This window comes from Paramormyrops kingsleyae, chromosome 20, assembly GCF_048594095.1.
Source record: "Paramormyrops kingsleyae isolate MSU_618 chromosome 20, PKINGS_0.4, whole genome shotgun sequence".
NCBI lineage: Eukaryota > Metazoa > Chordata > Actinopteri > Osteoglossiformes > Mormyridae > Paramormyrops > Paramormyrops kingsleyae.
In genome coordinates this window covers 10,685,863-10,701,472 of record NC_132816.1, presented here as the reverse complement: position 1 = coordinate 10,701,472, position 15,610 = coordinate 10,685,863, and the positions used below count along the sequence as shown (strand labels likewise).

At 40.2% G+C, this 15,610-nt stretch overlaps 1 protein-coding gene across 2 annotated transcripts; it reads left to right on the top strand.

Annotated features, from left to right (window-relative positions):
* The first annotated feature begins 11,349 nt into the window (after positions 1-11,349).
* zp3c (zona pellucida glycoprotein 3c) lies at positions 11,350-14,741 on the top strand. Of its 2 annotated transcripts, XM_072703912.1 has the most exons (8): positions 11,350-12,597; positions 12,676-12,788; positions 12,856-12,959; positions 13,032-13,197; positions 13,267-13,387; positions 14,186-14,268; positions 14,346-14,419; positions 14,488-14,741. In XM_072703912.1, the coding sequence occupies exons 1-8, from the start codon at positions 11,656-11,658 to the stop codon at positions 14,634-14,636; spliced, it is 1,752 nt and encodes a 583-aa protein (XP_072560013.1). In that variant the 5' UTR covers positions 11,350-11,655; the 3' UTR covers positions 14,637-14,741. The 2 variants fall into 2 exon arrangements, 1 of the variants encoding a protein (XP_072560013.1); XR_011984454.1 differs by lacking the exon at positions 14,488-14,741 and having other exon boundaries at positions 11,358-12,597; positions 14,158-14,268.
* The last annotated feature ends 869 nt before the right edge of the window (positions 14,742-15,610 follow it).

Below are 15,610 nucleotides of genomic sequence, written 5' to 3'. Positions count from 1 at the left end.
GCAAAACATGGTCAGGTTCTTGAAGAGATCCCACTTCCCTCACTCAGGAAGCTAAAGATGGGAAGATGGTTCACCTTTCAACGTGATCCAAAGTAACTCTAAGCGACAGTACAGTGTCGGAAGAACAAATGAGTCAACGTCCTTCAGAGCCCTGACCTCAATCCTATTAAAAATCCTTAGACTGACATAAAGAGGGCTGTCCATCAACCATCACCAAGCAGTATGACTGAGTTGGAGCAATCCTTTAAAAAAGAATGGCCGAATATTTCTCCTTCTACAGAAGTATAGAGAAGTGTCCAAACAGGCTAAAAGCAGCAATTCAAGTAAAAGGTGCTTCTACTGAGTATTAACCGTGAGGGGGTTTTATTCTAACCCTTTATTCTTTTTTTATTGTGTTTATTCAAACCCTTTATTCTTTTTTTATTGTGTGTATTCAAACCCTTTATTCTTTTTTATATTGTGTTTATTTTCCTTTCTTAACTAGAATATTGACAGATATGATAACATTGGATGAAAATGCTTCTACTGCATTTATGGTGAGTACTGTATCCCACTACCCTGATAAGGATAAATGGTTGAACGAAGGAGGGAGAAATTCTGTGTGAAACATCTTCACAGTTACAATTATATATTGTATCATTTAATAATGAATTTATTACAGTATTTGTTTAATTGTACTTCATTTTTTCCTAACATATTAAACAATTAGATTAGGATTTTATACGTCTCAGTATAAATGGAGCATGAATACCCTGAACAATCATTTTTATATATAATTCCTATATAAATATATAATTCCTGTTAAACATGCAGGTGTTGCTGTACTTATACTATAAATATAATCAGCATACCGCAACTTTAGATTATGTAGCTGCAAAGATGTATTCTCTTGTCAAAATCTTATAGTCATTATACTATAGATCAGGGATCTTTTTCAGTATTTTCTTTTAGTTATGATATATTACCATGAACTTAGAATTCCTAGTAAATTAGGGAGTGCTATAGAATGTTTTTTAAAAAGCTTCCCCCAGAGGCAGACAATGTTAGACACAAATATGCTTGAGTTGAGGACTTCAATCAGTACCTCACCACAGCGCAAAAACAATCTACAGATAGAAGCAGACAGTTGAGAAAATGAACAGAAAGCCTTCATTTGAAACTTTACAAAAGGTTGTGGTTTATTAATCGTTTACGTTTCACCACAAGAGTAATACATGAAAAGGGTTTAAATAAAAGGAAATTTCAGTTTTTTACACTGACACTCTCAATTAGTTCAGTAGATAGATCAAGTTAATTAAAGGATTAATTAGCCACCAAGTGATTCCATTTGCATGTGGGGAAAAAAATAAAAATTCATTTTCATATGTTGATAGAAATTGGCACTTAATGAAGTGACACAGTAACAGCATTGTGCTGCTATGAGGGGATACTGTACAATAAAGAATCTGTAAAATGTTCTGAATATTTAGATATATATGTTTTTTACATTTATATATTTGTGACTATTATCTACTCTTTATGTGTACGTGAGCTGCCAGCAGCTCACAAGATACTTGTTGCAGACCCTGCTAAAAGATTTAAACATTGTATTTTATATAAGGTTATACCCATTTACACAGCCAGATAAAGAATATGCAATGTGTCAGATACGCTAAATAATAATTATTTGAATGATTTCTTTTGAAAATTAAGCTTTTTTTCCAGGAATAATGTGAAACCGCACAGCAACCACGTTTAACTGATGCTGCGTTTAGAATTTCGGTTTAAACGTCCAGCTGACCAAATCGTTTATGGCCATTCTGATTGCTATACTTTATCGGCATCATTAGCTTATTTAAAAACAATTTATAGCAACAATAAACAGGGAGCAATGCTGGGGTGGCATGGTGGTGCAGTGCTTAGCATAGTTGCCTCACACGTCTGGGACCTGGGTTCGAGTCTCTGCCATGGCTCCTTGTGTTGCCATGTGGTTTAAATGGGTCCTCGGGTTTACTCCTACAGTATATGCTCAGGTGTATTGGCATCCCTAAATTGACTATAGATATGAGTGTGCCCCTGTAATGATTTGGTACCCCATCCTGGGCTGTTCCCTTCCATAGGCTCCAGACCCCCCACAACCCTGAATAGGCCAACTGGTTTAAAAAGATGGATGGATCAGTCATATAGAAAAAACATATACTTCTTGGAGGCTGAAAGTAGATTTTAAAAATGTCATAACAGCTTTATAATGACACGCAAGGGAATAAATATACTCAGCAAAAAAAGAAACGTCCCATTTTCAGGACTGTGTATTTCAACAATAATGTTGTAAAAATCCAAATAACTTTACAGATCTTCATTGTAAAGGGTTTAAACAATGTTTTCCATGCATGTTCAACTAACCATAATCAATTAATGAACATGCACCTGTGGAATGGTCGTTAAGACCTTAACAGCTTACAGAAAGTAGGCATTTAAGGTCACACAAGCCCTCAGTCCAGCCTCTCTCAGCCTCCATCAGCCCTCCATCAGTGCTCAGACTGTCCGCAATAGGCAATGAAGATCTGTAAAGTTATTTGGATTTTTACAACATTATTGTTGAAATACACAGTCCTGAAAAAGGGACGTTTCTTTTTTTGCTGAGTATATATTAATATTCATTATCAATATCTGCCTGCTTTTTTACATTCTGCCTGAAACTGTAATTGTCATAATCAGTAATGCTTTGATTGGATAAATAGCTGTAAAACTGTAACAAAAGTGTGACCCAGTGTCCTTCTTCCGAATACGTGTCGTAGGCTTGAAATGATCTTTCTCCTGATATATAGTGCACCTTAAACTTCACCTGCTGATAGTCTTACGAAAACCCACATACAATTCCTAAGGTATCTGCACTAGGAAATAAAAAGAACAGATGAAATACTGAAAGCTGAACCTACATTTCTAACAAGTATAAACACAAGCTGTTGAGAAATCGTTGAGAGATATGAGAAAGCAGGAAACGCTTTTCACCATGGACTATATCTCTGGCAAAGGTTTTCCCAATCCAGTAAACCTTCTCTGAAAAATGAAAAACTCTGTCCTGAGGACTTGTCTAGAAGCAACAGGCCAGGGAATGATGAATCTGCTAATGTGAGCCAAAGAACATTCCTCTTCTTGAATGACATGAATTATGACTTTCCAACCTACCTTTCATTTTCCACCTTTCTGCCTTTGAATGTGACCGAAGCAGTGAAGCACAATGATAGTGATGCTCAGATACTCAGATGCAATCAATGTTCACCTGTTAGTGTTTTACAGTTTATCTTACTGCATCTTCACAGTAGTTTAACTCTGTTAATCTTAAAATAAGGATCTTAATGGAACCTAAACTAATTAATTATGGTCATACATTATCTTGGTGTTATCATCAATGTGTATCAAGCTTTTTTTTTTTCATTCAGTGGTACCTCAGTTCTCGAACTCATTAGAACTCGAATTTCTTAAAAGTCGAACCAACCGGTTAAAAAAAAATGACCTAGAACTTGATCTGAATCTCAGAAGTCGAACCGTGAATGCCGACCTAAGATAACTTGTACGCGTGGCACGTCTCTCAGTGGAAAAGAAGGGTAACGCTTCAGTCTCAGCCTCGCATTCACTGTGATAGCATAATTTTTTTTTATTGAAAAAATGGTATCAGGTAATACAATGTAATTTATACCACTTTACCATTGCTCACCAAAAAGTTATCCAATAGCTGTACAAATGTTACAACCTAAACGTTTGCGATTTACGAACAAATTAACGGATACAGAGTAATAATAAAAATAAACAATGGACCACATGGCATAGTCTAGTGTTGGCGCAGTGTTGAGGCATGGCTTGGGGTTGTCACGGTTCCATTATTATGGGGAAAATTCGATCAGAACTCAAACTTTTTAGGATTCGAACCCGAGTTCTGAACGGATTAATTTCGAGTTCTGAGTTACCACTGTATAAATATATATAGAGAGAGCAAACTCCAGCCTGGTTCTTCTCTGTTTCTCATTAATGAAGGGCTTCTTCCTTGCTTTATGGGGCATCAGTCCCATAAACTAGGAACCTGATACGAACTGTCCTAGTAGTGCACTTCACACCTGCACTTAATGTTTCCCATTCCTTTTGAAGGTCTCCAATTCGTGAAAAACTGTCAGATAAGTTAACGGTCATCTCTGGCATTAGAAAGTTGCTTCTGCCCTCTACCTTTGAGACCCATGAAGCCACCGTCAATTTCCACTGTTTAATCTTTTGGGGAGATGTCCGCTTTCTATAGACTGAACAGCATCCCTGTGCTCAAAGATGCCAGGCATGTAGAAGAAGATGTCAGTGGACACTGAAATAAGCAAAAGTGATATATGGGGGGGGGCATAAAGGCAGGATCATGTGAGAGGTGTGACAGGAGAAAGGGGTTCAAGCTTTATTATTGTCCAAGCAAGAACAAATAACCAAAAAAACTACACATTTTGGGTCTCCGTCTTAATAGTACTAGGATGTATACAGTATGAGCAGGTTCTGGGTTCTCAGTTAATTGAGAAAAAAAATCAGTCACATACTTCTATCAATATAAAGTAGAAGCAAGAATCAGGCTGATAAACTGACAGGAACCTGTCAGGAACACTCCGTATACGGCGAAACTAGCGTTAGCAGAAATACCCTTGAAACACAAGGTGACTGGGATTAAACATCTGCTGCCCGGGTTAAACCAACTGACCCCACGAAGTAAACAATGAGGAATGAGTTCATGCAGCCGATGACTGACGAAGCATAATATTCCAACCCATCCTCCACTGATTTGTTTCTTTCTTGAAATATGGCAGCTGCCCTCGTTCCTGTCTTCTCCACCTTGCCTTTTTCTTCTCCCCCTTTTGTACAGTGTGATTTACTCGGCAGTTTGGTCTCCTCTTCATAAGCAAGCCTGAGGCTATGCTCTGCGGTTTTGCTCTTAACTCTTCCAGCACTTTCCTATGTGTTTTTCTTCATTTCATAGCCTTTCAACCTGCATTGAATTAATTATTGTTGTGTTATGGTTCGGGTTAATACTTTGCAGCTGGTTAAATTTAATTTGTATGCCATTTATAGGCCAAAAATAAATCCTATGAATGCAATGGCTAAAAGCAGGGTGCTTATTATGAATCATTTATTCACACGTCCAGTCTTGCCATGAATAACAGCGTGTTCCATTTATCTGGAGGGAAAAACAGGGTTTTGGTCTAAAAAAAACTTTTTAAAAGACTATTTGTATATTGTCAACATATTTTTCTTTGGGTTAAACAAGTGTGTCTGCAGCATCTTATGTTAAATGACGTTTGTTATGTAGCAATTAATCCTCATTGTCTTATTGTTCTCTTGCCAGCAAATGTAGCCTTAAACCATGTATACTAATTATACTTTCTGACAAGAAAGCAAACAAATGTACCACAAAAATGTTTTAACATGGAGATGACAATGCCATAAACACACCTGCAGTTCAAGGACTGTGAATCATACTCATCATCAGGAATGATGTCAATATATATTAAGTGATACTTTCATCTATCCCTGTGGGGAAATTCCCTTTATGCCACCCCCAACTTGCTCTTTGCAGCAGAGAGTAAGTTAGCTGTGAAGGGCAGCCACCTGTTGTAGCATCCAGGGAGCTAGATGGGGTTAAGGACCTTGCTCAAGGACCTGCAGATGTGCTGAGGCTGGGTTTGAACTGATTACAAGTACACAGGCTTAGCTCACTGAGCCACATCCTGCCCCCCTAAACTACAAACCAACTACAAGCATTACCTGCAATAATATTATTTCTATCAAGCATGTCTGGGTACTCAAGCTGAAGTATATCGTAAATAAAACCACCTTCATCTAAAAATGTTTATGCTAGTATTAAATACAGTTATAATGAGAGTTACTTTACTTCTTCAAAACACTTCAGTCAACCAAGTGTCAAAATCTGAAGTGTTGTGACTGATCGGTTAAGACTGGACATCAGCTGGAAACAGAACTTAAACATCTTCAGTGAAATATTACATTTCATGAAGGAACTTAAACATAAAACTTGGAAGGCTACAGTAAGTTTCTTTGATTAGTACCATATATAGCTCTGGAAAAAAATAAGAGACCACAGCAAAATTTTCAGTTTCACTCATTTCCCAGTTTATGGGAATGTGTCAGTGTCAATTATCATTGATTTTTTGGAAACTGCAGCCTGGCTCTTCCCTGATTCTCATTGATGAAGGGCTCATTGTTGTTGCAGTGTACTATGTAATCGGCTTCCTTGGGGCCCCCCTCCCAGCTCGGGGCCCCAGTCCATTGCCTGTCACTGCGCCTCTGCTAGCTCCATTTCAGTATTTTAATATAGACTGAAGGCCTATAAAATTACGCTAGCATATGCTAATTTTACTATAATTTAAATCACATTGCTGCTGTCCTTGCATGTGCTAAGCAATGACTGGAACAAGGGCCACCATTAGAGCCTTGCCTTCAGTTCCAACACATACACAACGATTTCTGATTTACCTGATCAGAGTTGAGAGTTGGGCAACAAGTTGACCTTGACTTTCCATTCTGTTCCCTCTAACTTTCACCATTTTTTACTTGATAATGATGTTACGTGTGCTTGTCTTGTGGTTTGGAGCAGCTATTAGAGTGTTTTATAGAAATGAACTCGATGTGGAATTGAAGACCTATACGGGAGTTTCAAATACTTATAAAGCAGTCACATTTACAAGTAGATGCCTCACCTTCACTACCGGGCTCTGCTACTGTCTTTGGGGTGAATCATTTGCCATAATACTGCCCAGGGATAATTTAATCCTAGCAGTTGTAAATTAACTATGCACCTTATTTGTCAGGGCTGTTCAGCTAATTTCACAACTTTGAGTCAGAGCTGCAAAATACTTTCAACACTTCTCATTCTTTACCTCCAACAAACAATGGAAAAATGTTCTTGTCAGATATCAAGGAGCGCTTACAGAAAATTGCACGGCTTCATAATTTGTGCATTTGAACCAATTAAAGTAATGCAAAATAATAGGAAATAAGACAAGAAAATAGGCAGAGAAACACAAAAATCACCAGAACACACAAGCATGATGTTTCACATTCAAATGATCACTTAATGTCCAGGTTCTTTTGCTGAATTTAATATACAAATGCTAAGGCTAATCTTAAAACGTATCTTCATATTTCTGTTCTTTAAAAAATACTATACATTACATAACATGCCAGGGTGGTTCTCACCTATGTGCGGAGTTTGCATGTTCAGCATGTTCATGTGCAATTTAGTAATCTAAAAAACACGCGACGTAACTGGGATGAGGAATGTCTGCCCTGTGATGGATGGGCATCAGTTCTAAGGCTCTTCCTGTCCCACATCCCAGGATAGTCACCTGATATTCCGTGACCCTGCATTGGAAAAGCAGCTTTATATAAATAAATGAATAACAGCAGTCTGCACGTGCTTTACAATCGTACCTTTGGTGTTTGTACTTCCGCGTGACAAATTAACATATACTTAGGAAACACATAAGTTACTGTGCTACTTTATTGATCTAAAAAGAGAGTACACCTTCTTTAAATGGAACACTAATATTGTCTGAAACTCAGCAGCATATCATACCCAGACCCTGAGCAAGATAAGTGACTGAAGGACGAAGGGGTGAATTTTACGATATTTCTCTTTCAGAAGTTGCCAACAGGCAAGATTTGTTAGATGTGTAGTGTTTCAGAAAAATTCTGGAAAAATCTAACCAGAGAATCTCAGTAAAATGGGAAGTAGAATACTGAGAGTAATTGTGTTTCCTGACACCCACATTACTTATGTTTCTGAAGAGAGCTGTCGTAGGAGTAACCCATGGGAAGAGTGCGAGAAGAGTGTGAGAAGAGTGTGAGAGGACAGAGAGGGTCAGCAACAGCCTCCCCAGGGCGACACTTGCAGAATCAGAATCTCCCTGGATGGAGATCCACCTGCGGGAGACTGACTAACGTTTCATGGAGACTGATGTGAGGGATGCCAGTCTCACCAGAGGTTTACTTGCTACGATTCATACATAGATCAAAATCAGCTGAGCTCACGCCAGCTTAAAATTAATTTGAGTTTTGATGATGTTCTTAGTCATGAAGCTGCAGCAGGTCGTAGTTACAGCGGGCATACAGACCACCTCATAGTTACAGCGGGCATACAGACCACCTCATAGTTACAGCGGGCATACAGACCACCTCGTAGTTACAGCGGGCATACAGACTACCTCGTAGTTACAGCGGGCATACAGACCACCTCATAGTTACAGCGGGCATACAGACTACCTCGTAGTTACAGCGGGCATACAGACCACCTCATAGTTACAGCGGGCATACAGACCACCTCATAGTTACAGCGGGCATACAGACCACCTCGTAGTTACAGCGGGCATACAGACTACCTCGTAGTTACAGCGGGCATACAGACCACCTCATAGTTACAGCGGGCATACAGACTACCTCGTAGTTACAGCGGGCATACAGACCACCTCATAGTTACAGCGGGCATACAGACTACCTCGTAGTTACAGCGGGCATACAGACCACCTCATAGTTACAGCGGGCATACAGACTACCTCGTAGTTACAGCGGGCATACAGACCACCTCATAGTTACAGCGGGCATACAGACTACCTCGTAGTTACAGCGGGCATACAGACCACCTCATAGTTACAGCGGGCATACAGACTACCTCGTAGTTACAGCGGGCATACAGACTACCTCGTAGTTACAGCGGGCATACAGACCACCTCATAGTTACAGCGGGCATACAGACTACCTCGTAGTTACAGCGGGCATACAGACCACCTCATAGTTACAGCGGGCATACAGACTACCTCGTAGTTACAGCGGGCATACAGACCACCTCATAGTTACAGCGGGCATACAGACTACCTCGTAGTTACAGCGGGCATACAGACCACCTCATAGTTACAGCGGGCATACAGACTACCTCGTAGTTACAGCGGGCATACAGACTACCTCATAGTTACAGCGGGCATACAGACTACCTCGTAGTTACAGCGGGCATACAGACCACCTCATAGTTACAGCGGGCATACAGACTACCTCGTAGTTACAGCGGGCATACAGACTACCTCGTAGTTACAGCGGGCATACAGACCACCTCATAGTTACAGCGGGCATACAGACCACCTCGTAGTTACAGCGGGTATACAGACCACCTCATAGTTACAGCGGGCATACAAACCACCTCGTAGTTACAGCGGGTATACAGACCACCTCGTAGTTACAGCGGGCATACAGACCACCTCGTAGGCTCTATATGTACAGAGGAATAGAGAGCATCCACAGCTATTATCTTACTATTACTATTAATAAAATAACACATTACTATTACATAACTGAAAAACTCACAGTAGCTGTGTTTGTGTCTTGTATTATTTTAGGTTTTTCTTTCTATTTGAATTTCTTCACCACCAGCGCATAAATACATCAATCCACCCAAGTTCCATAACCTCTTACCCAGTATAGTTTCACGTTAAGGCCAGTACCCAAGGTCCCAGAAAAAAAGCGGACGGCAGATAGCAGACACACCAGTTTGTGCCAGTCTGTAGGAATTAACCTGCCAGAACTGCATGTTTTTGGGTCTTGGAGGAAACTGAAGTATCCCATGAAAAACGAAAAACAGAAAAAATGTCAAAACCCAGGACTCATGAGGCCACAGTTCTATTCATAACATAACCCAAACTGTTTAAAAAAAAAAAAACTTATTTTTTCAGCTTATTTGTTGTCAGAACTTTGCAGTGGTTACTCTTTTTTTGTTAAAGTGATCTCCTTCAGATCTAAGCCAAAACAACTCTAAGGTAATTTATTTTTATAGACAGTTTTGTAGTTGTCAAAGGAATTTATTGCTCAATAATGCCATCTGCTGTCTGCACGTAAATTAACAATGGATGCTATTAATTCTATTGCAGCACCTTGCACAGTTAATCCGTGATAAATACGTTAGACTAGAGAACTTCAAGCTTCTCAAGACGACGTGCATTAAGCAATAAAGACTGAAAACACAAACACAATCAGAAAGTGTAAATCGCTAACACTTTACCAGAGAGGGCACAGTACAATATTACACTCTGACTTAATGCAGTAATCCAAAACTAAGTGTGTTACATGCTGCTCCCATATTTGTTCAGTATTAGTCAGTTATAACAGTTTATGTATTTCATGCGGTTGCTATATTTGTTCATGATATTTGTTCTTTAGTAGTTAATGATGAGTTACTAAAGCTAAGTTTGCGGTATACGATTTTAGCCCAGATTTGCCGTTTGCTAACAGTTGTAGATCGCCGACAAAACGCCCAGATCGGGGGCAGCTCGACGCTCCATCGTTAGTTACTTGCGCCCCCTCAAGTAAAGTGTTACCTGTAAATGTTTTAACCAGGGATGGACATAACTGGTACGCAAGTACGCACCTTTATAAACGATATGTGCGATAATCGATTGTGGTAACAGAGTAAATGCGTATTTATTTTATGTGCATTTGCGCTGATATGAAAACAAAATATAATGCATTTTAATCATTACATGCTAGCTCTACTTTATTTGCGGTATACAGGTTAAAATGCATTATATTTAGTCTTCATATCAGCTCAAATGCACATAAAATAAGTTCGCATTTGCGCTTTTACAAACAATCGATTATCGCACGAATCGTTTTTAAAGTTGCGTACTTGCGTACCTGTTACGTCCATCCCTGGTTATAACGCAGCTGCTTAATGGGGATCCTGCAGTGCGCTACAGCAGGAATACCTTGCAGTGCACATGAAATGGTTCAGTACGTGTTAAGGACACTACAAACAAAATTCAAATAGCAGGTCTACTTAAATGTAAGACATTTTGAAAAGTCAGGCAGTTATACTAATAAATATTAAACTGAATGGATTTAAGTGTGCAAATAACATAAACAGCAAGGTGAATTTTATTTTTTTCTTTGTTTATTCACTGAAGCTGTATGATTTGGTGTGGTTCCCAATTGGTTAATTAAATTATAATTACACTATAATTATTTCAGGTTTAGATCAGCTGATACGTGAAAGGTTAAACTGAGACCAAAAGAAATTTCTAGCGTGCATTTAAGTAAAACATGGTATCCAAAAATAATTCTTCCTCTAATCAGAGTCATTCTTATGTTTAAAAGCTTTACTGCAAAGGTGCAAGTCATTAAAACATTATTAACTTGTGCATTTCACTGACATGTAAATCAACTTGCCTTAATTCCTTTGAACTCATTCACCAGTCTTTATAAATTGTTATTAATCATAATTAAGATTAATGCAGCACTCAGTTCTGGAAAACTACTAATTACTCATTAATTGCTCAGAGATTGCAGTCATTTTAATTATTTTATTACCTCAAAAATTGACTTATTTGTATGGTGAAATGTCTAGTGAAAAAGACAAGGGGAAAAAATGTTAATGAATAGATAAAAACAAGAATACTGTTGTGACTGCAGACAAAAACAAAAGCATTAACTAAGTACTCTTGCAGCTTAGCTTGCATGGTTGATTGGAGTCTGCAGCAGGTGTTTGTAATCATTAAGAGCACAGGAATCAACAGGCACACATATCTATGAATGTTTGGCTAGTGAGTCTGGCTGCTTGTAGGGGTGGGTGTGTTGTGAAGTAGTGTCACTATGCTAAGGGGAATGAGAGAGTTTCTGATGCTCGTTGTTTTTTTAGCATTCTGTTTTAATGTCTGTGCGTTAAATCTATCCCCGTATGTGTATGCACTTTTCTCTGACGATGACTCTGTAAGCAGAAATCATAGTGATGACTGGAAGAATTTCATGATGATGCAGAGTGACCAGCAAGGTTTTGCACGTGAGAGTGACCGGCAGGGTTTTGCACGTGAGAGTGACCGGCAGGGTTTTGCGCGTGAGAGTGGGAAGCAGGATTTTGCGCGTGAGAGTGGGAAGCAGGATTTTGCGCGTGAGAGTGGGAAGCAGGATTTTGCGCGTGAGAGTGGGAAGCAGGATTTTGCGCGTGAGAGTGGGAGGCAGGATTTTGCGCGTGAGAAAGGGAGGCAGGATTTTGCGCGTGAGAAAGGGAGGCAGGATTTTGCGCGTGAGAAAGGGAGGCAGGATTTTGCGCGTGAGAGTGGGAAGCAGGATTTTGCGCGTGAGAGTGGGAAGCAGGATTTTGCGCGTGAGAAAGGGAGGCAGGATTTTGCGCGTGAGAAAGGGAGGCAGGATTTTGCGCGTGAGAAAGGGAGGCAGGATTTTGCACGTGAGAGAACATCAGTCAGATGGTCACCCCTGAATCTTCCTGTCTCCATGCCAGCTGTGGGTTCAATGGTGTTGCCGATAGATGTTTTCAAGCCGGCACTAGGTAGCAGGCTGTTGCCAGACATGGTGAAGAATATCTTGCGTCCCCCACCGCTGCCAACTCCAACCACTCAAAAAATGGTGGAAGTCCAGTGTCGAGCTGGAAGGATAGTTGTCCGGGTCCTAAGAGAGCTGTTTGGTTTGCCCAACGCACAGCAGGACCTTTCTCTTGGGACATGCCAGGTCAACAAGGTCACTCCTCTGCACTTCTACTTTGATTATAGTCTTGGGAGTTGCAAAACAATGAGGAAGGTAAGTGTCTTCCCTATCAGTAGGCCTTAATGTTGAAGCATATTTGTGTGCTGGTCTGATGTCTTGTGATTCCTTTAGTCCTTTAACGACCGCATGGAATACTCAAATACCCTCTCTTATGCTCCTGCGTTCTCTGGACCAGTTGTGAGGGCTTTGCCGTTCAGAATTCCCCTTCAGTGTATATACTACAGGTGAGTGTAGTGTGGAGCGTTTTGGGAGTATTCCTCCCCTTCCCCCTAACTCCTGCCCTCTGTTCAGGTTTTTCAACTCTTACAAGGCTGGTTACCGTACCTGTCCTAAAGGAACCACTGAGTTCAAGTCCCTTAATATGCCATCTGGCATCACGCTCACTTCCTTAAATGGTAAGCTTAGTTGATATTTCAGACTGGGGGGGGGGAAGGGGGAATCCTTGGAATAACTTCCAAATACCCTAGATGACTGGATGAAGAATGACGTCTACCTGCTTGGCCAACCGATGAACTTCGAGGTTAAAGTTCCCCAGAAGACCAGGAATGAGCGAGTCTACGTCAACAAGTGTTATGTCACCAAGTCCGCCAACCCTACGTCAACACCACGCTTCGCAGTAATCGACAATTATGGGTAAGCTGGACTCCCTTGGCATGTTGCATTCTGTCACTGTTTGAGGTAACTCCCTTCTGTTGCTTTTAGATGCATGCTGGATAGCGTGAAGAACCCTCAGTCTAAATTTGTCCCTGATGCAAGGCAAAATAAAATCAGGTTCAAAATTTGGGCATTCGTTTTTCCAGAGACGAGAACTCAAGTGACACAGGTTAGTTATGTCAAACCGTTTTGTTACTTTGCATCTGCATGCAAATTCTCATGTAAGGGTCGTTCTCTATTTGAAGTGGGGGAAATATTTGATACCTCAAGTCTGCATGCACATTTGCAACTGTCATTAACATTTATTGGAGGGAGGGGTTCCCTCTCCCCATGCAAAAGGCTTGTCACGCAACAAAATTTCAACATTTGAGAAGGTGTTTTTAATGAAACGGTATTAAGTGTTGTAATTTGCTGAATTTTGTTTCTTGGGTAATGCGTAACTAGAATGAAATGGTCTAAGCATCTTTCTTAAACTGTCATTAAATACAAACTCCTTGAAAATGAGGACATAAATACCTTGTGATAACACCAGTGGCATCTTGCATTACAACATATTTGTAATTACGCCTAATTACAATTAGTGTATAATAGTTTCCAGAAAAAAGGGTAAATTGTACCCTTGCTTGTCACTGGGGCTGTACCCTTAAGGGTCTGCCAATTGTACCCTTAGCTGTAGGTAATTTGTACATAAATGGACTCTGAGGAACATTTCTGCTCCATTAATGCTGTTTGTACATTCAGAATGTTCCTCAGAATCCATTTCTGTACCTTAAAAAGGGTACAATTACAAGAGTACAGCCCTAGTGACGAGCAAAGGTGCCCTTTGCAATTATTTTTCCCTCCTTCTGAATGTTATGGATTTTAAGACATTAAGATGGTTTACCTTTGGAGATTATTATAAAACTGATTATTTAAATGTATTTCCTACTCCAAATGAAGAAGGACCTATACATTGCTCTTCTCCTAGAAGCTCTTCATGCACTGTGAAACTGCCATTGGAGGACCAGTTGCAACTCCTAGTGCAAAGGCTTGTACCTTTGATGGTCAAAGGTAATCTGGGTATATTGTGGATGGCTGGGGGGGGGGAGACGCGGTGATTGCTTTGACCTAGTCTGTTATGGCTTTAGGTGGAAGGAGCTGTTTGGTGCAGATGATGCCTGTTCCTGCTGTTCCTCCAAATGTCCAGCAGGCCTGAAAACTAGTGAGTACATGGTGGACAGGATTGTCAGCACCAGTGTATTTGAACCCTAATGTGACTCCTTCCTCTAGGTGCTATGAAGATCATTAGCAGTGAGCCTTTGTCTATAACTAAAGATGGACAGGGTTCACCTGCAGCTGGGAATTTCCGTAACGTTAAAGGTCAAGCGGTTTCCCCGACTCAAAAGATGTTTGAAGATATCTGGAACTTCAGTGACTGAGGCACTTGGAACAAGTCATGATACCAGCATGTCTATGGAATATGACTTAAATGGAAATTTAATAAATTTTAAAATGCCTTGGGGTTCCCCCTAATGTCTAATCCACGTTTTGTTTGACAATTTCTGATTTTTTGGCCTAATGCTTCCATGCTAGCTTGAAGTCGGCTGCCAAAACTTCAGCTAAAGGCCTGTTGAACCTCAGCAGGACTTTGCCAAATTGGGGGTTGGATAAACTGGTTGAATTCTGGCCTACCACTATCCTTTCTCAATGTTTGCTTAGTCCAACTATCCTCCTCCTGAACAGGCGTTTCAATTTCCAATACCCATTCATTTAGATCAAATGTAACCTTTTAATCTAAACTGGTGTCTGCTTCAATGTTAAGGCAGAAAATTTAACTGACCTTTGAGGCTGTGGACGGACAGTCTCTTTACCCTCAAATGGCTGCTGTGTATGCAGGTTTTTGGGGTAACATTTACATCAGCTGCTCAATCCCAGGTGTGAGGACTCTTCAGCCAATAGTCCTCTAAGTAGTAATCTGGTTAGGGAGTTGCAGCAAAAACCCACATATCCAACGGCTTCATAATGGTTTCATAATGTCGTAATTCATTTTGGGTAGAGGAATCTGGTACAAGACTGCTACTTGCTTACTAAACATCACTGTCAAAACTACAGGAGTCCATCACTAGTTCTCAATGCCAAATACTTCAGGTACAAAAGTTAGTGAAAGCTGTTCAACTTTTAATGTCTCTGGGTCAATCAGTTGCCTTTGCTGAGGACCTATTTTATCTACTTCAGCCAATAGTGTAATTTTATGGGCAGCTGGGAATAATTCTTATATGAAGCCTCATAAAGAATAGAGCCGGATCTCACCGTTCTTTCAAGCTGGGAGACGTTTAATCCTCTGTATAATAGTTACCAGAAGACCAAAATGGCTGACAGAACCTTCACATGTTCATGCAGTTATAATTTATAA